At 38.1% G+C, this 25,795-nt stretch overlaps 1 protein-coding gene across 3 annotated transcripts in view; it reads right to left on the bottom strand.

Annotated features, from left to right (window-relative positions):
* Positions 1-25,795, bottom strand: part of XRN1 (5'-3' exoribonuclease 1) — a 100,686-nt gene that overhangs the window by 14,359 nt on the left and 60,532 nt on the right. For all 3 annotated transcript variants that reach the window (XM_049709825.1, XM_012536139.3, XM_033402779.2), the window contains exons 28-34: positions 18,695-18,751; positions 18,423-18,555; positions 15,746-15,815; positions 12,968-13,175; positions 11,339-11,434; positions 4,723-4,825; positions 1,698-1,759 (exon numbers count right to left, since the gene is read on the bottom strand). In XM_049709825.1, the coding sequence (XP_049565782.1) occupies positions 1,698-1,759; positions 4,723-4,825; positions 11,339-11,434; positions 12,968-13,175; positions 15,746-15,815; positions 18,423-18,555; positions 18,695-18,751 (729 nt within the window). The remainder of the gene's footprint in view (positions 1-1,697; positions 1,760-4,722; positions 4,826-11,338; positions 11,435-12,967; positions 13,176-15,745; positions 15,816-18,422; positions 18,556-18,694; positions 18,752-25,795) is intronic.

Raw genomic sequence — 25,795 nt, 5'->3', positions numbered from 1 at the left:
TAGTTTCAACCTTTCGGTTTTCTGAGACTTCTGCACTCTCATTTCTCTTCAAAAGCTTAACATTACATTTGGCAGGCCCTTCAAACACCTGTAAGAGAGTACGAATGAGTTTTTGTGCAAATAAAATTATAATTCCGACTTAATAGTATTCTAAATAAATTGCTGCAAACTTTTTAATGTGTTATTTTCTCTTTTATACCATGAGAAAAAAGGGGGCCCATAAACTTGATGAGGGAAAAAATTCCATCTTTATTTTCATTAATTTCTAAATGAGACTTAGTATTCCCTTCAATTATGAATGTAGGCAATAAAACACAATGGTGGTGATTCTAATGGTATTTCAATATTACTGGTTTTCTTTCAAATCTTATGTATTTTACTGTAGCATTAAAACTATTATTCTGAGAAAGAGTCCATAGGCTTCACCAAAGAGGTCCACGGCACAAAGAGTTTATGAACCCCTTCTCTAGAAGAAAGGAAATTATAGCATAAGAGATGACTCTGAAAGTCATGCAATTCAACCCTTTATTGGTATCTAAAAATTAACGGGCTGAGAACCTGTTATGTGCCAAGATATCTTCTAAGGTATCTCTTTTTTTTTTGCGGTACGCGGGCCTCTCACTGTTGTGGCCTCTCCCGTTGCGGAGCACAGGCTCCGGACGCACAGGCTCAGCGGCCACGGCTCACGGGCCCAGCCGCTCCGCGGCATGTGGGATCTTCCCGGACCGGGGCACGAACCCGTGTCCCCTGCATCGGCAGGCGGACTCTCAACCACTGAGACACCAGGGAAGCCCTACATTTTATAAATGTAATATATTATAGCTTATAAGAGATCCAATTTTTAAGAACTTTGTGTTATATAATATCCATATAAAATGCACGTAAGTGTACATAAATATTTTTAGACTTAAAATGTTTTTTGACTATAAAATATATACATACTCCTTATCAAACAACAAACTATATAAAATAAAACACAAATGATCTCAGTTTCCCCCATTAACCTAACTCCACAGAATTAACTGTTAACTTTGCCATGTTGGTCCATATACTTTCATTGAATATACAAACATATTTCTACATATTTTATACATATAATGTACCCACATATATTCATATATGTAAGTATGTTTGTATGTATTTATGTATATACAGACTATATATAATGAGAGACACAAGTGATATATTTTTATCTCCATTTTAAAGATGAAGAAATTGAGGCTGTGAGAAGTGTAGTGAATTGCTCAAGGCCACCCAGCTGTTAAATGGCAGAACCAGAACTTCAGGTCTCTCTAGTTCCAAATCCTGGACTCCAGCTGTACAACCTCCCATCCAAGTGACTGACAGGCTCAGCAACCCTCCTGTCATGCACTTTATGAATCTGGCTGAAAGGGCTACAAAATTCAGTCAGATGCCACAGAGCCACCAACTACAATAAAAAGTGGGCTACTAGCATAGTGCAGGGAGATCAGCTCGGTGCTTTGTGACCACGTAGAGAGGTGGGATAGGGAGGGTGGGAGGGAGGGAGGGAGGGAGGGAGACGCAAGAGGGAAGAGATATGGGGACATATGTATATGTATAACTGATTCACTTTGTTATAAAGCAGAAACTAACACACCATTGTAAAGCAACTGTACTCCAATAAAGATGTTTAAAAAAAAAGTGGGCTACTAGAAATGTGATTTTAAGAAGCTTACCTGCCTATTTGATATTTTTTGTGACCGACTCTCAGTTTTAGGACTCTTACACTCTTCTTTAACTAGAGACAAGAAAACAGAGATTTTGTTAAATGAAATTTGCTGCACATCAATTAAATTTACCAAGTATTTACCATAGCAAGGCACTGTCTAAAAAATTCACAGAATTCCAAGGAGACAAAGGCCCTGATCTTGAGGAACTTATAATTTAGATGAGGGTGAGAAGAGAAACTCACAGATGACAACAATAAGGGAAAAAGAAAGGTGGCATCTAACTGAGCCTTGCAGGACGGCAGGTTTCCAAAGGGCAGAATAAGAGGCTAAGTACTCCAGCAAAGGAAATAATAGGAGAAAAGATAAATAATAGTAGAAGCAGAAAGCAAGGAATATTTGTAGAACTAAAAACAGACCAGTTCTGCTGGAGGTTGAGGAGTATAATGCAGCTTAATTTAACTAGAGAAGCAGGCTGCAGCCACAATCTGCAAAGGACTGAAGACTATGGAATTACACTGGTAGGCAATAGGCACAATCACAGAAAGGTTTTGAGCTGGTAGGAATCTGATCAGAATTGTGCCTTAAGAAAATTATAGTATGGCAGTGGCTTATTAGCTAGGTAGAAGGAGTAAAAGACCAAGCAGGAAGCTATTTTAGTATTCCTGTTAAGGGGAAATGATGGGAACAGAAATAAAGTGAAAAGGATGGATTAGAAGAGGAAGAAGGAAAGGGAAAAAAGAAAAGAAGGAAGGAAGAAAGGGTGGAAGAAGGGAGAGAGGGAGAGACAAAAGAGACAAAAGAGGAAAGAGAGGATGAGGAAAGAAGTAAGGGGAAGGGATGGAAGGGGGAGGGAGGGGATGGAATGAGAGAGGAAGGAAGGGACAAAGATGGGAAGGAAAGGGAAGAGAGGGAACAGAGAGGGGAAAAGAAAGGAAGAGAGGAAGGTAAGGAAGAATTCTTGCAAAAAGGAGGAAAAGAAAAAGTGACACCACTGCTATTCAACATTGTACTGGTGGTTTTATCCACAGCAATTAGGCAAGAAAAATAAATAAAAGGCATCCAGACTGTATAGGAAGAAGTAAAACTATCTCTATTTGCAGAAGCCAAAAAAATTAGGGCAAATAAATAAGTTCAACAAGGTGCGAGGATACAAGGTCAATATATAAAAGTCAGTTTTATTTCTATAAATAGTAATGAACAATCTCCCCCCCACAAAATTAAGAACACAGTTCCACTGACAATAGTATTACATAGAATAAAATACTTAGAAATAAATTTAACAAAAAAAGTTCAAGACTTGTACACTGAAAACTACAAGACATCACTGAAAGGAGTAGAAAGGCTTAATATTGCTAAATGACAGTACTACCCAAAGTGGTCTACAGACTCAATATGATCCCTATAAAAATTCCAGCTGCCATATTTGCAGAAACAGACAAGCTGATCCTAAAATTCATATGGCAATGCAAGAGACCAGAACAGACAAAATAATCTTGAAAAAGAAAAACAATGTTGGAGGATTCAAACTTCCCAATTTCAAAACTGATAACAAAGCTATGGTAATGAAGACGGTGTGTTGTTCCAAAAAGATGGCATATAGATAGGTGAAATGGCATTGACAAACTAGAAATAAATCCATACATCTATTGATTTCTGACAAGGGTGCCAAGACAATTCAATGGAGTGCAAAGAGAATTCAATGGGGAAAGAACTGTCTTTTAGCAAGTAGTTCTGGGACAACTAGATATCTACATGCAAAAGAGTGAATACGGACCCCTATCTCATACCATGTATATACTTATTCAAAAATGAAAAAAGGACCTAAATGTTAGAGCTAAAACTATAACACTCTTAGAAGAAAACATAGGTGTAAATTTGTGTGACCTTGAATTAGGCAATGGTTTCTTAGATGATACCTAAAGCATAAGCAAACAAAGAAAAAGTAGAAAAAAACAGATAAATCGGACTTGATGAAAATTAAAAACTTTTGTACTTCAAGGACACTGTATAAAAAGTTAAAAGACAACCCAGAGAATAAGAGCACATATTTGCAAATCAAATATCTGCTCAGCATACAGGATACAGAATATAAAAAGAAGTCTTACAACTCAAGAATAAAAAGACAACCCAATTTTAAAATGAGCAAAGGATATGAATATATATTTCTCCAAAGAAGATATACAAACAGCCAATAAGCACATGAAAAAATGTTCAACACTATTAGTCATTAATGAATTACAAATGAAAACCACAAGGAGACCCCACTTTACATTCACTAGGATGGCTATAATAAAAAAGATGGATAATAACAAGTGTTATAGAGGATGTAGAGAAATTGGATCCTCATATATTGATGGTGGGAATGTAAAATGGTACAGCTACTTTGGAAAACAGTTTGGTAGTTCCACAAAAAGTTAAGCATAGAGTTAACACATGACTCAATTATTCCATTCATTCATATATACCCAAGAGAACTGCAAACATACGTTCACACAAAAACTTGTACATAAACATCCACAGCAGCATTATTTATTACAGCCCAAAGGTGGAAACAATCCAAATGTCCATCAATGGATGAATGGATAAACAAAATGTAGTATTCATACTATAGAATATTGTTCAGCTGTAAAAAGGAATGAAGTACTGATACATGCTACAACATGGATGAACCTTGAAAAGATTATGCCAAGTGAAAGAAGCCAGTCTCAAAGGTCCCATATTTTATGGTTCTGTTTACAGGAAATATCCAGAATAGGTCAATCCACAGAGGCAGAAGTAAATTAGTGGTTGCCAGGGCTAGGGGAATCGCTACTAATAAGTATGGTATTTCTTTTTGGGGAGATGAAATTGTTCTAAATTTAGACAGTGGCACTGGTTGTACAACTTTGTGAAAACACCAAAAAACACTGACTGTATACTTTAAAAGGATGAATTTTATCATGTATGAATTATAACTCAATAAAGCTGTTAATTAACAAAAATAAAAGGAAGCAGTTAGCACCACAAGTATACTTTCTAACTCATAACTTACATTTTCTGTGAGGCTCATGTTTTCTTTGCTTAACGCTGTTCTCATTAAAGCCAGATTTGTGATGTTGAGTTACTTGACTTATTTCTTGAGGTAGAACTGCACCCTGAAAATTAAAATTCTTATAAATGATTTAAACAAACTCTTAATATTAAAACTACTTCTCTTCCTCAATGCTTAATAAATACTTTATTATTTTTATAAAAGTTATAGAGCTCACTAGAAAAAGATTTAAGGAATGCAGAAAAGTATAGAGAATTTAAGAAAACCACTCAAATTCTACCGCCCCCAAAATAACCATTAACATTACGATCACCACTCCAGACGTTTCTCTATGCATTAGTTAGATAGTAAGGTACACAGAAAACAATCATTTTACAAAAATGCTTTCAACAGAAAGAATTCAATCTAATTTTGTTTGAAGTTAAAGAGAAACTAAAGATTAAACTTTAGGTGAATGTTTCTTCATAACAGAAATATCAGCCTCTAAAGATCCCTCTAGATTTGCTTCAAAATAATCCTATCTCTGGGGTATGTGGGGATAGGAAATGAATAGGTATCATGGAAGAAACAGAAGTGGACATGTTCAAGGTAAAGGATGGGTACATGTAGATTTATTATACTATTTTCTTGACTTCGTTATTTTAAAAATTTCCATCAGAGTTTTAAAAAATTCATCATTCCTGTCCCTATGTTATAAAAGTTGAGGATATTATTAGCCCTTTCACATCCTTTCCCCTAATATCTGATTTTTATTAATTAATATTTATAATGTCAAGGTTTTCAATTGCTGGAAGACTATTACCAGATAGCAAGACTGATTATAAAGCTGCTGTAATTGAGACAGTGCATGAATGGGCAAAATTAGCAAAATGACATGAGTAAGTTTCATATAAAGATCACAGCAGATCCTTTTGCTTTCTGATAGGGAGAAGAGACCTGAAGGCAAAAAGAGACAGATAACTTGCCACAGCTGAAGTGGGAAGGGGAAGCAGAAGTAGGGGCTGGAGATGTTCAATACAAATTAATCACTTTACAATGATTACACAATTTTGCTTTTGGTGGGCCCTATTTAATTTTTTCTGAGCACAGACAAATGAACACTGGGTACATGTGGGCTCTTTACCAGGGCTCTTTACTCTTTTAAAAAAAGTGCTCTTTACTCTTTAAAAAAAAGGGCCAAGAGATTTCCATCCACATAGCACAATGGCTTGTGAGGGATTCTGACTCTAAAGAAGGGAATTAGAACAGCAGGTTCAATAAATTGGTGTGAACGAATACTGTGTGTCTATTATGTGCCAGGCATGGTTAAGATGTACTTTGCATCCATTATCTTAACATCATTATAATAATGCTATAATCATAAAAATGCTATGGTGTATTTTGATTCCATGTTATAGAGGAGTAAACTGAGGCTCAAAGTGATAATGTAATTGGTTACAGAACTAAATAGGAGAGCTGATATCTGAGCTCTAACTCTAAAACCCATGTTCACAGTACCATTTCAGAGAAAAAGTGCCCTAAGTTTAATTAGAAAGAAAATATCCTACTTTTAAGTATGCTTTTTTGAGTTCTTCTGTTTGATGTCTACATAAAGCTATTTGTGTCAGTCACATTGCCATATTCTGCCAATAAAGACTTGAATTTTTTTTAAACACTTTTTAAAAAAAATAAATTTATTTATTTATTTTTGGCTGTGTTGGGTCTTTGTTGCTGGGCACGGGCTTTCTCTAGTTGCGGCGAGCGGGGGCTACTCTTTGTTGCGGTGAGTGGGCTTCTCATTGCGGTGGCTTCTCTTGTGGCGAAGCACGGGCTCTAGGCGCGTGGGCTTCAGTAGTTGTGACACACGGGCTCAGTAGTTGTGGCTCGTGGGCTCTAGAGCACAGGCTCAGTAGTTGTGGCGCACAGGCTTAGTTGCTCTGCGGCATGTGGGACCTTCCCAGACCAGGGCTCGAACCCGTGTCCCCTGCGTTGGCAGGTGGATTCTTAACCACTGCGCCACCAGAAGCCCTTAAAGACTTTTTGAAAGAGCAGTTTTAGGTTCACACCAATACTGAGAGGAAGGTACAGAGATTTCCCCTATACCTCCCGCCCCACACATGCATAGCCTTCCCCATTATCAACATCCCCACTGGAGTGGTGCATTTGTGACAACTGATGAACCTACAATGACATATAATTGTTACCCCAAGTTCTTATTTTACATTGGGTTCACTCTTGGTGTTGTATATTCTATGGGTTTGGACAAGTGTGTAATGACATATGTCCATCACTATAGTATCATACAGAGCATATTCAATGCTCTAAAAATCTTCTGTGCTCCACCAATTCATCTCTCCCATTCCCAATAATCTCTGGCAACCACTGATATTTTTACTGACTCTATAGTTTTGCCTTTTCCAGAAGCATGAATACCTTTTTTTATAAAAAAAAATCATGTTGAGTTCTCTATAATTTGCTTATCAGATGAATTCCAGGCTGCTTATTAAGGCTTCATGGATATAAGTGTTATATGTGGTGGCTCATAATTCTTAGAATATACAAGACATAAAACATGGGAGTGTTCAGCTGATATAAATAATGAAATAGCACCTAATAATAAGAGATACATACAGAAGATTCTGAGGAAATATAATATCAAGTGTGGCATTCCATCTCAAGGAAATTGGTGGTCATAGCTAGTAGACTTTTTGGCAATGAGAGAGGAAAGGGCATCCTAAGTGGAAGGAACAATGCAAACACAGAATCTGAAGTGGAAATTACCTGTTTATGGGAAAGGGAAAGTTAGGAGACCAATCTGATTAGAACAGACCATTTTACCAATTAGTTGACATACTTTATATAAGAACTAGGCAGAGTTGGATTATAGAAGGCCTAAATATTAGTTTGAGTTGAGGTTGAATTCCACTACTATTAAACAGGAAGCCCTATACATTCTAGAGTATTTGAACAACACTATTTGAGGGCTGGAAAAGACCTCAGAGTTCATCTAAGTCCAAGCCGTAATTTTATACACGAGGCCACAGAAGCCCAGGGAAATCAGATTTGTGCAACTTGAGGCACAAAACCCAATTTCCTGATTCTGAGTCTAATACCAGATTTATCTTCACTACACTGCCACAGGGCATAAACTGAGTTCAAAAGCAGGAGTCCTTATTATTAGATACGTTGCTCAATTATGCCATGATTGAGCAACACTGGTGAAAGGCTCTTTAGGAAAGATTAGGTAGGAAGTACTATGTAAGAAGGACTAGAAAGGAAAGACATAAGAAACAGGAAGCACAGATAGGAGGTTAATCTAGGGCTGGGATGACAATTTAAGGTCCAGTTGTAAAAACTGAGAAGGGGTAAAAAGATTTGGGGATTCAATGCAAAAAATGTTATAGAGAAGAAGCAAAAATTTTTGACTTCATGCTTTTCAGATTATATGCCTGAGTAAATGGTTGCGTTAGAAAATAAGGATAAGAGAAGAGGCTTTAGATGAGGTCAGTTGTGAGACATCCTGAAGTCGAGGTGATGGCGGAGCATCCATCTATACCTGTCTTCTAGAAAGTTGGAGATATTGGGTTAGATCTTGATTGAGAGGTTGGAATTAGAGACATAGATTAAGTGTTAATTAGCAGAGAAGAAAGACCCAAAGTCACCAGTCAAGGAATAAGGCAAAAGGGAAAAGAAAACTGTTGCGTTTTAGGGAACAGCCCCCAGTGAAAGGCTGGAAGAACAGAGGTTAACAAAGAACCTGAACAAATAGGGAAAGGAAAGAGGAGAGACTCGGGGTAATGTTTTCTCTTAGAGCAAAACTCCTTGAAAGAATTATCCATATTTGCTGCCTCCAATTTCTCTCTTCCTCTTTTCTCTTAAACCCACGCAAATCAGTATTTCGCTCCTATCACTTAACTGAAACTGTTCTTGTCAAGGTTCCCAATGGCCTTCGTGTGCTAAATTCTGTGCATAGTCAATTCTCAGTTTTCATCTTAATTGATCCATCAGCAGCGTTTGACACAGTTGATTACTCTGTTCTCTCTGACATCTGTTCTTCACGTGGCATCTAGAAACCACCCTTCCCTGATTTTCTTCCCGTCACCAGCCATTCCTTCTCAGTCTTCTTTGTTAGGTCCACGCAGTCTCACTGACTCTTGAAGGATGGAATGCTCTAAGGCTAAGTTGTTGAACTTTTTTTCTATCTATCCACTTTCTTGGATATAGATAAATAGATATAGATATATACACATATATGCACATATGCACATATACACACATATATGTATATGTGTGGGTGTATATACATATATATGTATATAATGATTCCCAAATTTCTCTCTCCAGCCTGGACAACATTGATGACCTTCAGACTCAATGTCCAACTCTACATCTCCACTCAAGTATCTAACTCCAATAACTCTTCTTAAATGTTTAGTATACATCTCAAACTTAACAAAATTGAACTCCTGATCTTCCCCCACAAACCTACCAGATCTGCAGTCTTTCCCACCTCAGTTAATAGCCCCTCTATCCAGGCCTTAACAGTCACGTCCTTTAATACATTCTTTCTCTTTTACCCGCATATCCAATTCATCATCAGCTGGAAATCCCTTCCAAATATGTTTAGAATTTGACCACTTTTCACAGGGTCCTACTACCCTGGTCCAAGTCAATATCAACTCTATCTTGATGATTTCAATAGTCTCTGAACTAGTCTCTGTTTCCACCTTGGTTCCTCTACATTCTATTCTCAAGATAGCAGGCAGAGTGATCCTATTAAAATATAAGTCAAATCATATCACTCTGCTGTGCAAAACCCTCTGCTGATTCCCTATCTCACTGAGTAAAAAGCCAATGTCCTTATAATGGTCCAGGAGGTCCTACATAGTATCAATCTCTTACCTCTCTAATTCCATTTCCTACAACTCACCCTACTGATTCAGCCAAATGGTCTCCTCATCCTTGTGTATGCCAGGGGTCACCACCCCCAACAGGGCCTTTGACTTTGTCTTGAATACTCTCCCCTCAGATATCTGTATATCCACTCCTCATTTCGTTCAAATCTTTGCTCAAATGTTACCTGAACATTCCACTTAAAACTGCAGGGCATTTCCCTGGTGGTGCAGTGGTTAAGACTCCACACTCCCAAGGCAGGGGGCCCGGGTTCGATCCCTGGTCCGGGAACTAGATCTCACATGCACGCTGCAACTTAGAGTTCGCATGCCACAACTAAGGAGTCCATGTACTGCAACTAGGAAGCCAGTAAATCGCAACTAAGGAGCCTGTGAGCTGCAACTAAGGAAACTGCCTGCTGCAACTCAGAAGCCCATGTGCCGCAACTAAGGAGCTGATGAGCTGCAACTAAGGAGCCCACCTGCTGCAACTAAGGAGCTGATGAGCTGCAACTAAGGAGCCTGCCTGCTGCAACCAAGACCCAGCACAACCAAAATTAAAAAAAAAACCCAAACCAGAAAACAAATCAACAAAGCAAAAAAAAAAAAAAACAAAACCCCCCCTAAAAAACCAACAATAAGAAAACAAAAACAAAAACCCTGAAAAACCTTGCCTTCCCCCTCCCCAAAATTCCCTATCCTGCTTCCCTGCAATTTTTCTCAAACTTATATTATCATCTAATATACCATTTTTTTTGGTCTTATTTATTGTCCTTTCCTCCCTACAGTACTAACTGTATGAGAGCCAGGATTTTTGTTTTGTTTGCAGCTATATTCTCAGTGCATAGAACAATGCCTGGCACATGGTAGGCACTTAATAAATACACGTTGAATGAATGATAAAAAAGCACTCTTGAGGAATTAGCCATATTAAATAAATGAGAGAGGAAAAGAGGGTTAAAAAATCTGGTTATGGATTACATTTATGTAGAAAGATTTATGAATGATCTAAGGAAAACTTAAAAGAGCATACTGGCAGAAGTGACCTGTGCGTTGTAACTCTCACTTTTTTTTTTTACTTTGTTTAGATTATTTTTCCCACTTTATTATTATTTATTTAAAAACTGAAGTACAGTTGACTTACAGTGTTGTTGTCACTCTCACGTTTCATGTTTACTTTACGAACATTCCCTTTGCTATTTTCCCCTCCCTAGCACTGATGATGCCACCATCACGGGGGGACATAGAATAAATTAGGCCCTCATGGTGCAGGCTACTGGTTTATAAACCTGAGAGGACATTCCTTTTTGACCTAAGCTGAGAAGTTAGGTTAGTAATTAGCAAAAAATGTAGTAGGAATTCATTCCTTTTCTTTTTCCTTTTTTTTGGTGCCTGAGTCTACTCTTTCAGCAGAATTTCTTTCCTTTTCTTAAACTCTATCAAGGAATGTGAATTTGCTCATTCACATCTAAGACAACCAACTGCCAGCATAAAGCTATATATTCAAGTGGAAGTGAATAAGTTAATGAGTGCCATTAAAGCCTTTATTAAAAAGAAAAATTGTCTACATTCTTACTCATTAGTCCAAAAACACATGTAGCCTAAGAGAACTATGAAAATTCAAGATCAAAGTGTTATTTCTATTTTATGAGATTTCAGGAGGAAAAGTAATCACTGCATACCTAAAATAGAAATATAAAATAAATTAAAAAAAATTAAATGTCCATCAAGCAAGGTATACTAACCTTCTCTTGTAGAGGTGGCTGAAAGTGTTGAACCTTTCCAGATCCCTGTAAGGATTGCCAAATGTTGCAAAATTCATCATCATCTTTAGCAGGTACCTGGGAAAGCACAAAAAACTTAAGGAAAACTGAAACATGAAAAAATAAAGATTCAGACTAAAAATCAAATAATTTATTTATTAAAGCTATTTAGCAGTAGACAGGATATTTAAATTTCATTATCTGTTATCTTAGTTCTTTTTTTCTGGAGCTCTGTATAGTAACCATAAAAGTATACTGCTGGAGTGAAAATGTTCTTCTACAGACGTAATTGGTTATTAAAAAATATTTAAAGCATAACAAATGCTATAAAAGATTATACTGAATCAATATCCCACCAGAAGATTTTTTTTTGGTCTTCCAGTGTACTGGCATATTATCTTATTCAAGCTAATATTTAATAATATTTATTTAAAAAATTTTTGGGACTTCCCTAGCGGCTCAGTGGTTAAGAATCCACCTCCAATGCAGGGGACACAGGTTCGATCACTGGTCCAGGAAGATCCCACATGCCGTGGAGCAACCAAACCCCTGCACCACAACTACTGAGCCTGTGTTCTAGAGCCCATGCACCACAACTATTGAGCCCACGCGCCGCAACTACTGAAGCCCGCATGTTCTAGGGCCCACGTGCTGTAACTACTGAAGCCCGTGCACCTAGAGCCTGTGCTCCGCAACAAGAAAAGCCACTGCAATGAGAAGGCTGTGCACCACAACAAAGTAGCCCCCTCTCGCTGCAACTAGAGAAAGCCTGCGTGCAGCAACGAAGACCCAATGCAGCCAAAGATAAATAAAATTTTAAAAAAATTAAAAAATTTTTTATCTGACACAAAAATAATCTGATTAAAAAAATCAGCTATTACTTATGGAGAACTGATTTCATGCAAATTAAAAATCTAGAAAAATATGCAACAAAATTTGACAGTGGTTACCTATGAGATTTGAGAGGATTTTTGCTTGTTTCCTTTGTTATCATCTACTTATCTGTTTTCTAATTAGTCTATAATAAACATGTGCTATTTGGATTAAAAAGTTTGGTTAAATGTAAAACAGATAGCTAGTGGGAAGCAGCTGCATAGCACAGGGAGATCAGCTCAGTGCTCTGTGACCACCTAGAGGGGTGGGATAGGGAGGGTGGGAGGGAGGCTCAAGAGGGAGGGGATATGGGGATATATGTATGCATATAGCTGATTCACTTTGTTATACAGCAGCAACTAACACAACAATGTAAAGCAATTATACTCCAATAAAGATGTTTAAAAACAAAACAAAACAAACAAAACAAAAAGTTTGGTTAAAATTTGGGGCCATGGAATTAAATAAAGTTAAGTATCTCACACAAAACAATTCAAGTTTTGCCCTGAGGAAGATGAAATAAAGGAAATCACCCATGAGTTATATGGTGGGAATTTGAAAATTGCCTTTGATAAACATGATATAGTCCTCTCCCTTACCTTTCAAATTAATGTCATTTTGTAGGAGATAATATAGGACATTTGGGTGATATAAGACAAAATAAGTGTTAGTCTACCAAGTAAATATACAAAGAGAAAACAGATATTTTCAAGATCATTATTTAAATAAAAGTCTTACTTGAGTAGGAACAAAAAGTGATTGAGGGGAATGGTTCAGACCTCCCAAATGCCCAGATGAAATTGATGAACTTGAGCTATAGTGATTCACAGCTGGCTGTGGTTTCACAATGGCTGTCAACTTCTGATTTCCTGTTTCAGAGCGACTCCCATGAGAAAGGTTCACCAAGGCACTTGTTGGCAGTCGATAACCTCTACCAGGTGAGCACCTAAAGGTAAAAAGTTTTATCAGGGTCAGAGGAAATTAATACTAAAGGGAGCTAAAAGAATCAAATAATTTTGGGGTGGACAGTCTGTAATCCTAATTAAGAAATATTACTTTTAAATTCAGTAAAGGAACTTGAAATCATAGAAAGATCTCAATTTATAAGATTTCTGAAAAGTTTCTGAAAATGTTCTAGAGGTATAGTTGTATGTGTAGAGGTGTGTGTGTGTTAGTTTGTCCTCAGAAAGCTTGCAACATAATAGCTGAGTTAACCAAAAATTCATGAATTAAATGTCAAACTTCTTTAAAAGGTTATGAAGCTACCCCGTGTGGAGCTAGTGTGGCTCTACCTATGCAACAGGGCAAATGTTAGCTTTGATCACTTTTGTCTCCTGATCAATTGTTGAGTCCAGTTCTTTTTATCCTCATCTTCCCATCTTAATGTTCCAGAACTGGGAAGGCTAAGAGACAAGTATTTGCGATTTCCTTCCTTCCTGGCCTTAATAAAAGTGTTTAGATATTAAAATAAGCCTTCTCTGGTCAAAAGTTTTCAACTCTATCACCTCTTTAGAAAGTAATTTTCTTATATTCTGAGATCATGGGGAAGTAGAATTCCTTCATGAGAAATCTTTGTAAGATTTCTAGAAAATATTTTTGTGAGAACTATAGTTTAAGATTCTGCATTATAGAAATGAATATATTGCAGGCATGTAATCTTTTACACAGCTCTCAGTCAGTCAAGAAATCCGGTGTCTCTACCTAGGAGAGGAAAAAAAAAAACCCTGAGAAAAAAGTTAATCATCCTAAAAATATATTTCAAAGTTATTTTGCCTAAAGTTATTGGTAATCAAACATTTTCATGAAAAATAAAATCAGATATGGGATCCAGACCCTGCTGCTGCATTTAAGAGTGCAGACAGTAGGGCTTCCCTGGTGGCGCAGTGGTTGAGAGTCCACCTGCCGATGCAGGTCACGCGGGTTCGTGCCCCGGTCCGGGAGGATCCCACATGCTGCGGAGCGGCTGGGCCCGTGAGCCATGGCCGCTGAGCCTGTGCGTCCGGAGCCTGTGCTCCGCAACGGGAGAGGCCGCAGCAGTGAGAGGCCCACGTACCACAAAAAAAAAAAAAAAAAAAAAAAAAGAGTGCAGACAGTAAAGTCTTTCGGTAATAGGCACATTCAAGTTGCAAAACAATAATAGTATTCTGAATGTGATCACTACTTGTAAGGACTGAAGATTGTGATTTTATGCAAATAGGCTAAATAAGAGTAATTAATTTTTTATTTTAATTACCACTAATCAAAACAGAGGAGAAAAAGAAACTAAGCTAACTTCAGTTCAGTTTTCCAGTTGGTGTTTAGAAGGGAGAAAGGAAAACTGGAAAGGATTTCATTTAACCCTCACAATCACCTAGTGAAGTGCACATCTTCATTATAGATGAGGAAATTGAGGGTCAGAATGCTTTTAACTAACCTACCTAAGGTAACACAAAGGTTAAGTGAAAGAGCCCACACTTTCTAATATTCCATGGCACCTCTCATTCTAACATGATCTTTTTCCTATAATTTTAAACTTTCTTTCTATTAATGCTCCCCAAAATAGATTTGAATAAGTCTCCGCCATGTTAAATTAAAAACAAACAATCCAATCCTCTTCCTTTAAACCTCCTCACCCCCAGTTATCTTTTCTCCCCTTCATGGTCAAACTTCTCAAGGGTCAGCTCAGTTTCTTGCCTCCCTTGTTACACCTGCCATTCACTCCTCAAACCAACCCAATCTAGCTTGAGCACCCACAACTCCACTAAAACAAATGACAAAGACTTAAAATGTCACTCAATTCAAAGAACATTTCTATTCCTCAAGTTATTTAACCTTAAAAAAAATGCAAATCTGATCATGTCACATTTCTGATTTTGATGGCTTCACATTGCTTTAATGATAAAGACCATGATACCAAGATCCTTAGCATGTCCTGAAAGTGGCTTACCAGTTCCTGCGTAGTGTGGTCCTTGCTCTTCTCCCTTACTCTAATCTTACACAGTTGCTGAAGTTGACACACCTGCATTCTTTTAGTTTTTAAATGAGTGAAAATGTCCTCTGTTGCATATGCTATTCTTTCTTCCTGACCACTTGTCACTCTTCCTCCAGTTACCTATTCTTCATGTCCCATTTTAAACGTCACTGCTTAAAGAAAGCCTTTCTAGAACTCTCAGGACAGATCATACTCTTATAGACACCTGAAATACTTCTTCCCAGCACTTGTCACATTTTAATTAAAAAATTAATATTGTAGTAAGTTAATTATTGGGTTGGCCAAAAAGTTCGTTCGGGTTTTTGGTACCATCTTACAAAAAACCCGAGCGAACTTTTTGGCCAACTCAATGTATCCCCCCTACTAAAATGAAAGCTCCATGAGGGTAGAAACCATGTCTGTCTTATTCACTGTTACACTCCTGGTAGCAAGTATGATGTCTTGTACATACTAGGAACTGAAATTGTGGACAAATAAACAAGTAATGTAGTTATTGGCCACATGGGCATATTTACAAAGTATAATTATCATCTGGAAATACAAACCTTATTGTTAAACCTCCAGGAAATTCTTCATCAAATAACACTTCAAATAGTACATCAGCTTCTCTATTAGCTGTTTAAAAAAGAGAGAGACTGAAAAATCATACGATAAAAGAAAAATCAGCATGTAAGTTTTTGGGGGATAAGAAGCACTACAACTATCAATACAGAGAGTGAATGAAAAGAAAATAAGCTCACAGAGTAAAATAATACTATTTTAAATTAGATGCTGTGAGAATTAATTATATTTTTCTCTCTGTTTTGGTGTATGTTGGAAATTATTCATAAAAAGAGAGTAAATAAGAGATAACTTTGGAATTTGCGGTTTAGAAGGTCTTACAATCAGACAAAGGAAATGAAGATTTGAAGACATGGCAGTAATGAAAGGAACAGAATGGAGAGAACGGATATACTACTAGATAGAACTGGCAGGAGTTTGTGACCTGTGTAGACAAAAAGAACAGAGATGTCAAAGACTACTCCGAAGTTCTGGCTGAGATGACTTGGTAGATAATGGATGGCATGACTGAGACATGAGACACGTGAGAAAGACTGTGGTGCAATAAACTTAAGGAGGAACAGCAAAGAATAAATTTTGGCAGAGAGGATGATGGGATATAACTGGAAAGTTTAAATTTACTAAAATGCCAAGATAAAGTGAAATAATTAACTATAATAATATTTGAATTCTAAGCCCAAATTAATAATAGAGTCTATCACATAACTTTAGAATTGACTCTCTCTCTCTCTCTCTCTCTCTCTCTCTCTCTCTCTCTCTCTCCCCATCTCTATCCCCACCCCTTTCCACGCTATTGGTTCTGTTTCTCGGGAGAATGCTAATACCATACCTGATACTATGTTAGGGGTTGGGGGATGTTTCCCTCATTCTTGGTCCCTCATTCTTGGTCCCTCATTGCCCAAATGAAACCAGGCCTGCAGAGCTTACTCATTCTCCCCCATCTAGCTGTACCTTTCACCTGACACTTTTACCTAAAATCTAAACCCAAGAAAGTGGGGCTCAATGGGAGGCAGGAGTTTCTCCTCTGAAGGCTTAAGGTCCACTTTCTAAGTTCCTGTTTCCCGTCTGAGGGAGAAGCCACTTATTCAAAAGATTATTGATAAGAGGATCGTTCACCCCCTTTAGTGGAGATGACAACAGAGATGAGGTATCAGCTGAAGGCAGTAAGACAAATATTTCCCTTTATATTCCATGTCCATGGCAGATATGGTTAATCAATGACAGAGCTTTTTCCACTCAGAGTAGATGTAGCTTTAAAATTTTTGTCAAGACAAAATTCCAAGTGGTCACTACTACTGATAGGGGTTGTCAGAAGAAAGGAAACTTCTATGTTATCAGAGTTCTAAGGCTTTTTCAGGACAATCTAATTAGAGTACAATCCAATAAGCTCAACATTTGAACTGCCAATGCCTGAGGCTGAACAGATAGCAGCAGGAGGGTTGCTTCATTGCACCCATCTGACCCTTACCATACTTAGCCTGGGCTTAACCTACTTAACCTTCCCACCTCCATTTTCAGCACCAGAAATGTACCCAAAAAAATTCAAAGAAAAATCAGGGAAGAAAATTCTCTTTTTAGAGGCAGACCCCAAGAAGATGTGCAAATGTGGAGAACCACTGCTCAAAGTTAGAAAAGAAACAGGGCACAGAGTTCAAATCCCAGCTCTGCCACTTATTTGTGTAAATTTGGGCAAGTCACTTAAACTCTTAGGCGAGGAAATAATATCTCCCTCTCAGGTGGTTGGGAGGGTTAAATGTAAAATGTAAAAGTGCCGGGCACACTGTTGGCAATAAATAAGCAGCTCTCTTAGGCTCATGGCCTGTCTGCTCTTCCTTCTTTCTGGCAGTGAGACCAAGGCTGAGTGCCTGGGATATGGAGGGACAGTGCTGCCAGCGCTCTGACCTCTAGGTACCTGATTTGCTGCTTCATGTTGGGTTGACTTTTTTTGGGAATCTACGCTGCAAAGCTACTCACTCCAGGCATCCCTTTGAGGCATTTTTAGATCCTTAGCTAATTCTTCCCTTTTCTTTCCATACTCTCATTTTTCTTTCTTTTTTCTTTTTTTGTAAAAAACATATAATATAAAATTTATCATTGTAACCATTTTTAAATGTATAGTATTGTAGTGTTAACTATATGCACATTGTTATACAACAGATTGATAGGTCTGTTTTACATACAATATCTAGTTGTATTCATAAAATTCAAATAAATATGCAAATCTTTTAACCACAAATAAGCTGATGCATCATGTTTGTTTATTTCTCCACAGATATCAAGAGATTACAATGACAATTAAGGTAAAGCCCTGAACAAGGTTAGATGAAGCCCGATGAAATGTTTCTCTTAGTTTCATGAAAACACAAGTATGTATTCTAAGGTTTTAGATAATTTTAATGTGCTACACATAAGCTACCAAATTTTCAGCAGCCGTTCCTCAACTTCCCCACGTTTTAATCACTTCCCAGATGATTACACAAGATAGAGAAGAAGAATTTTCTCTGAAAACCTAAAGCTGGAAAAAACTTAACTAAAACATAAAAGGATTTAGTGTTTTTCCTGATTTATAGTTGCTTACTGCTTACGTATAACACACACAAGTTTGTGTTTCACTCTACAATATAAACACAGTTGGAGACACGTCAAATATTGAATTATTACCCCCTTTAATTCCTATGATGGTGCCCCGAAGGCCAACTGGAACGGAAAAGTTCTCTCTCACATTTACAACTCGGTCAAAGAGACGAAACTCTGCATCCCGATCAGGAATGACTCCATGTTGCTGTTCTAAAGGCTGAAGAGAAGAAAGATTTAATTATTATTATTAACACTAATTTTAAGAAGTTTTTCTACTAATGTATTGAAAACATTTTGTTCCTTCTATACTTTCAAAGCAAAAACAACAACTCTGACTTCTCTGACAGGAAACTTACTCTGTATAGCAAATGGGGCTTCACTGTCACTCGAACCTTCTTATTATTCTTTCTTTGCTGAGGAAAGAAGAATTTGAAAGTATTTTTAAAATATTAAAATTTTAAATTATTTTTCAATATATGGACATGCCTGAATGTTAAAAAGCCAAAAGAAATGAGTAATTTTAAGATTTGTGAATTTCTTTAGATGCAAGCAAGGATGAATAAATAAATTCTTACATTTTTTAAAGTAAAATTTTTTTGTTGATATATAAGACATATAGAAAAATGCAAACTTATAAGTATAAAATCTGATGAATTTTTATAGTATGAGCATATGTATGTATATCCACACTCAGTTCAAGAAACAGAACACTACTAAGCACAACATAAAAGACCTTGAAAAAAGAAATTAAAAATAGGGAACGCTTGTATTGTCTTCCAGTTACTACCCCTCCCCAATGTAACCTTATTTCTAACACTAAAGATTATACTTGTCAGTTTTGAACTTTATGTAAATGCTATCCTATTCAAATGCCTTTTTATCCTAAGAAGAATTGTATATAATGGTCAATAAAGATTAACAGTAAAGGAAAAACAGGTATAAAGTATTGATCTATGTCAATACTTTGGGTTTTGTGGCTACTTATAAAAATTAAGGTAACATTCATACAAAGTCTTTGCTTTTGGAAACTGGCTTTGGTGTTTAAATTTTTGACTGTCTAAAAATGCTGGAAGAAGAGTTTTCTCCTCCATTTGCTACTTGTTAATTCTGTGACCTCACACTTAAGCACCAGCTTCCTTCAATCTGTAAGATGGAAATAATATTACCTGTTCTACCTAATAGAAATGTGAGAATAGGAGTCAAGATGGTTGTGTGGGAAGATGCCAAGTTAGCATCGCCCCACAACTAGGGTGCCTGCCGGCCGCTGGTGGGGGACCCTGATGCCCAAGGTGGGGGAACTCAGGGGGGAGGAGAAGTGGAGGCCTGACAGGATGGGTGCCCCTGAGGCCAGGGAGATCAGGAAAGGCAGGCAGGAGGGGCCCTCCAAGAGGAGCAGGAAAGGAGCAGAGGGCGATCACCTGGCCCACTCTGGCCCAGGGAGCCTGCTGAGCTCCCAGGCCGGTAGCACCCCCCCCCCCCACCAATGCCTCCTTCAGGCCACGTGGGTCCTAGAGGCATAGGAGGGAGGCTGGGGAGAGCAGGATAGGCAGGCGGGAAGGGCCCTCTGGGAGTAGTGGGAGAGGAGCAGAGGCTGTTTGCCCCACTCATGTGGGCACGGGGAGCCTGCTGAGCTCCCAGGCTGGACCCTGCTCTCCAAAGCCCCCTCCAGGCTGTGGGGGCACAGGAGGGAGGCTGGGGAGATCAGGCGAGGCAGGCGGGAGGGGCCCTCCAGGAGGAGTGGGAGGGGAGCAGAGGGAGTTTGCCCTTCCCAATCAGGCTCAGGGAGCCTGCTGGGCTCCCAGGTGAGGCCCTGGCCTCTGAGACCAGGGGTGGGGGGTACGCCTGGGTCCCTCCTGTTCCTTTGAGCCTAAGCCCCACCCCCCACCCCCCACAGCCATGAGGGCCTTTTCCGGCCCTGTGGGTCCTGAGCACAGGCCCCACCCACCGCCCAAACCTTGCCCTTGCTTAGGCCCTGCCCTCCACAGCCAAGGCCTCCATCCCTGCCTTTTTTTCCCCCTCTTTTCCCTCTGCCTCCTTTTTACAATTGTACTATTGTACCTTCCAGTTGTTGATTCATCTATATTTTTATTTTTATATTCTTTCTAACATATCTGTTAGCTTCCTAGTCTAATTTTATCTTTTACTTTGTTATTGTTCTCTCTCTCTTTTTTTTTGCCACCCCATTTGGCTTGCGGGATCTTGGTTCACGAGCCAGGGGTCGGGCTGAATCTCCTGTGGTGGGAGTTCTGTGACGGAACCACTGGACTAACAGAGAACCTCAGACCCCAGCGAATATTCATTGGAGTGAGGTCTCACGAGTTCCTCATCTCAGCACCAAGACCCAGCTCTACCCAACAGCCTACAAACTCCAGTGTTGGAAGCCTCAGGCCAAACAACCAGTAAGACAGGAACACAATCCCGCTCATTAAAAAGAAAAAAGAAAGAGAGAGAGAGACGGCAAAAACATATGTCACAGACGTAAGAGGAAGGTAAAAACCTACAAGACCAAATAAATGAAGAGGAAACAGGCAATTTAGCTGAAAAAGAATTCAGAGTAATGATAGTAAAGATGATCCAGAAGCTCAGAACCAGAATGGAGGCATGGATTGAGAAAATACAAGAAATGTTTAACAAAGATCTAGAAGAACTAAAGAACAAACAAACAGAGATGAACAACACAATAACTGAAATGAAAAACACACTAGAAGGAATCAGTAACAGAATAACTGAGACAGAAGAACAAATAAGTGAGTTGGAAGACAAAATGGTGGAAATAACTGCCGAGGAGCAGAATAAAGAAAAAAGAATGAAAAGAATTGAAGACAATCTCAGAAACCTCTGGAACAACACTAAATTCACCAACAATCAAATTATAGGGGTCCCAGAAGAAGAAGAGAAAAAGAAAGGTCTGAGAAAATATTTGAAGAGATTATAGTCGAAAACTTTCCTAACGTGGGAAAGGAAACAGTCACCCAAGCCCAGGAAGCAAAGAGAATTTCATACAGGATAAACCCTAGGAATAACACACCAAGACACATACATACTAATCAAAGTAACAAAAATTAAATTCAAAGAAAAAGTATTAAAAGCAGCAAGGGAAAAACAAAAAATAACATAAAAAGGAATCCCCATAAGGTTATCAGCTGTTTTTTCAGCAAAAACTCTGCAGGCCAGAAGGGAGTGGCAGGATATACTTAAAGTGATGAAAGAGAAAAACCTACAACCAGGATTACTCTACCCAGCAAGAATCTCATTCAGATTCAATGGAGAAATCAAAAGCTTTTCAGACAAACAAAAGCTAAGAGAATTCAGCACCACCAAACCAGCTTTACAACAAATGCTAAAGAAGCTTCTCTAGGCGGAAAACACAAGAGAAGAAAAAGACCCACAAAAACAAACCCAAAACAATTAAGAAAATGGTAATAGGAACATACATATTGATAATAACCTTGAATGTAAATGGATTAAATGCCCCAATCAAAAGACACAGACTGGCTGAATAGATACCAAAACAAGACCCATATATATGCTGTCTACAAGAGACCCACTTCAGACCTAGGGACACATACAGACTGAAAGTGAAGGGATGGAAAAAGATATCCATGCAAATGGAAATCAAAAGACAGTTGGAGTACCAATACTTGTGTCTGATAAAACAGACTTTAAAATAAAGACTGTTACAAGAGATAAGGAGGGACACTACATAATGATCAAAGGATCAATCCAAGAAGAAGATATAACAATTATAAATGTTTATGGGGCGTCCCTGATGGCACAGTGGTTAACAATCTGCCTGCCAATGCAGGGGACACAGGTTAGAGCCCTGGCCTGAGAAGATTCCACATGCCGTGGAGCAACTAAGCCCGTGCACCACAAGTATTGAGCCTGCACTCTAGAGCCTGTGCTCCACAGCAAGAGAAACCAGTGTAATGAGAAGCCCATGCACCACAACAAAGAGTAGCACTCGCTCGCCGCAACTAGAGTGAGCCCGCTAACGGCAACGAAGACCCAACGCAGCCAAAAATAAAATAAAGTAAAAAAAAAAATGTTTATGCACCCAACATAGGAGCACCTCAATACATAAGGCAAATGCTAACAACCACAAAAGGAGAAATCGACAGTAACACAATAGTAGGGGACTTTAACACCCCGCTTACACCAATGGAAAGATCATACAAACAGAAAATAAATAAGGAAACACAAGTTTTCAATAACACAATAGACCAGGTAGATTTAATTGATATTTATAGAGCATTCCACCCAAAAGTGGCAGAATACACTTTCTTCTCAAGTGCACATGGAACATTCTTCAGGATAGATCACATCTTGGGTCACAAATCAAGCCCCAGAAAATTTAAGAAAATTGAAATCGTATCAAGCATCTTTTCTGACCACAACGTTATGAGACTGGAAACCAATTACAGGAAAAAAACTGTAAAAAACACAAATAACATGGAGGCTAAACAGTGCATTACTAAATAACCAAGAGATCACTAAAGAAATCAAAGAAGAAATAAAAAAATACATAGAAACAAATGACAACGAAAACACGACGACCCAAAACCTATGGGATGCAGCAAAAGCAGTTCCAAGAGGGAAGTTTATAGCAATTCAATCTCACCTCAAGAAACAAGAAAAATCTCAAATAAACAATCTAAACTTACACTGAAAACAATTACAGAAAGAAGAATAAAGAAAACCCAAAGTCAGTAGAAGGAAAGAAATCATAAAAATCTGAGCAGAAATAAATGAAATAGAAATGAAGAAAACAATAGCAAAGATCAATAAAACTAAAAGTTCGTTCTTTGAGAAGATAAACAAAATTGATAAACCCTTAGCCAGACTCATCAAGAAAAAAAGGGAGAGGATACAAATCAGTAAAATTAGAAATGCAAAGGGAGAAATCAAAACTGACACCGCAGAAATACAAAGGATTATAAGAGACTACTACAAACAACTATATGCCAATAAAATGGACAACCACGAAGAAATGGACCAATTCTTGGAAAGGTACAATTTTCCAAGACTAAACCAGGAAGAATTAGAAAATATAAACAGACCAATCACAAGCACTGAAATTGAAACCCTAATTAAAAATCTTCCAACAAACAAAAGTCCAGGACCAGATGGCTTCACAGGCAAATTCCATCAAACATTTAGAGAAGAGCTAACACTGATCCTTCTCAAACTCTTCCAAAAAATTGCAGAGGGAGAAACACTCCCAAATTCATTCTACGAAGCCACCATCACCCTGATATCAATACCAGAAAAAGATATCACAAAAAAAGAAAATTATAGATGAATACATTGATGAACATAGATGCAAAAATCCTGAACAAAATACTAGCAAACAGAATTCAACAACACATTAAAAGGATCATACACCATGGTCAAGTGGGATTTATCCCAGGGATGCAAGGATTCTTCAATATATGCAAATCAGTCAATGTGGTACACCACATTAACAAATTAAGGAATAAAAACCATATGATCATCTCAACAGATGCAGAAAAAGCTTTTGACAAAATTCAACACCGATTTATGATAAAATCTCTCCAGAAAATTGGCATAGAGGGAACCTACCTCAACATAATAAAGGCCATATATGACAAACCCACAGCAAGCATCATGCTCAATGGTGAAAAACTGAAAGCATTTCCCCTAAGATCAGGGACAAAGAAGGATGTCCACTCTCACCACTCTTATTCAACACAGTTTTGGAAATCCTAGCCATGACAATTAGAGAAGAAAAAGAAATAAAAAGAATACAAATTGGAAAAGAAGAAGTCAAACTGTCATTGTTTGCAGATGACATGATACTATACATAGAAAATCCTAAAGATGCCACCAGAAAACTACTACTAGAACTAATCAATGAATTTGGTAAGGTTGCAGGATACAAAATTAATGCACAGAAATCTCTAGCATTCCTATACACCAACAACAAAAAATCAGAAAGAGAAATTAAGGAAACAATACCATTTACCATCACAAAAAAAAGAATAAAATACCTAGGAATAAACCTGCCTAAGGAGGTGTAAGAGTTGTACTCAGAAAACTATAAAACACTGATGAAAGAAATCAAAGATGACATAAATAGATGGAGAAATATACCATGTTCTTCGATTGCAAGAATCAATATTGTGAAAATAACTATACTACCCAAAGCTATCTACAGATTCAATGCAATCCCTATCAAACTACCAATGGCATTCTTCACAGAATTAGAACAGAGAATTTTACAATTCGTATGGAAACACAAAAGACCCCGAACAGCCAAAGCAATCTTGAGACAGAAAAACAGAGTTGGAGGAATCAGGCTCCCTGACCTCAAACTATATACCACAAAGGTACAGTAATCAAGACAATATGGTACTGGTACAAAAACAGAAATATAGAGCAATGGTACAGGATAGAAAGCCCAGAGATAAACCCACGCACATATGGTCATCTAATTTATGACAAAGGAGGCAAAAACATTCAATGGAGAAAAAATAGCTTCTTCAATAAGTGGTGCTGGGAAAACTGCACAGCTACATGTGAAAGAACTAGACTAGAACACTCCCTAACACCATACACAAAAATAAACTCCAAATGGTTTAAAGACCTAAATGTAAGACCAGACAATATAAAACTCTTAGAGGAAAACATAGGAAAAATACGCTTCGATATAAACCACAGCAAGATCTCTTTTGATCCACCTCCTAGAGTAATGGAAATAAAAACAAAAATAAGTAAATGGGACTTAATTAAACTTAAAAGCTTTTGCACAGCAAAGCAAACCATAAACAAGACAAAAAGACAACCCTCAGAATGGGAGAAAATACTTGCAAATGAAACAATAGACAAAGGATTAATGTCCAAAATATACAAACAGCTCATGGAGCTCAATAACAAAAAAAAATCCAATTAAAAAATGGGCAGAAGACCTAAACAGACATTTCACCAAGGAAGACATACAGATGGCCAAGAGCCATGTGAAAAGATGCTCAACATCACTAATTATTAGAGAGATGCAAATCAAAACTACAATGAGGTATCATGTCACACCAGTCAGAATGGCAGTTATCAAAAAATGTAGAAACAATAAATGCTGGAAAGGGTGTGGTGAAAAGGGTACCCTCCTGCACTGTTGGTTGGAAGGTACATTGATACAACCACTATGGAGAACCATATGGATGTTCCTTAAAAAACTAAAAATAGAGGGCTTCCCTGGTGGCACAGTGGTTGAGAGTCCGCCTGCCGATGCAGGGGACACGGGTTCGTGCCCCGGTCCGGGAAGATCCCACATGCCGCGGAGTGGCTGGGTCTGTGAGCCATGGCTGCTGAGCCTGTGCATCTGGAGCCTGTGCTCCGCAATGGGAGAGGCCACAACAGTGAGAGGCCCATGTACCGCAAAAAAATAAAAACCGAAAAACTAAAAATAGAACTATCATATGACCCAGGAATCCCACTAC

The sequence above is a fragment of the Orcinus orca genome, chromosome 5 (assembly GCF_937001465.1).
Source record: "Orcinus orca chromosome 5, mOrcOrc1.1, whole genome shotgun sequence".
Lineage (NCBI taxonomy): Eukaryota > Metazoa > Chordata > Mammalia > Artiodactyla > Delphinidae > Orcinus > Orcinus orca.
Note: the sequence above shows the minus strand (reverse complement) of the source record. Positions and strands in the feature narration are given on the sequence as shown.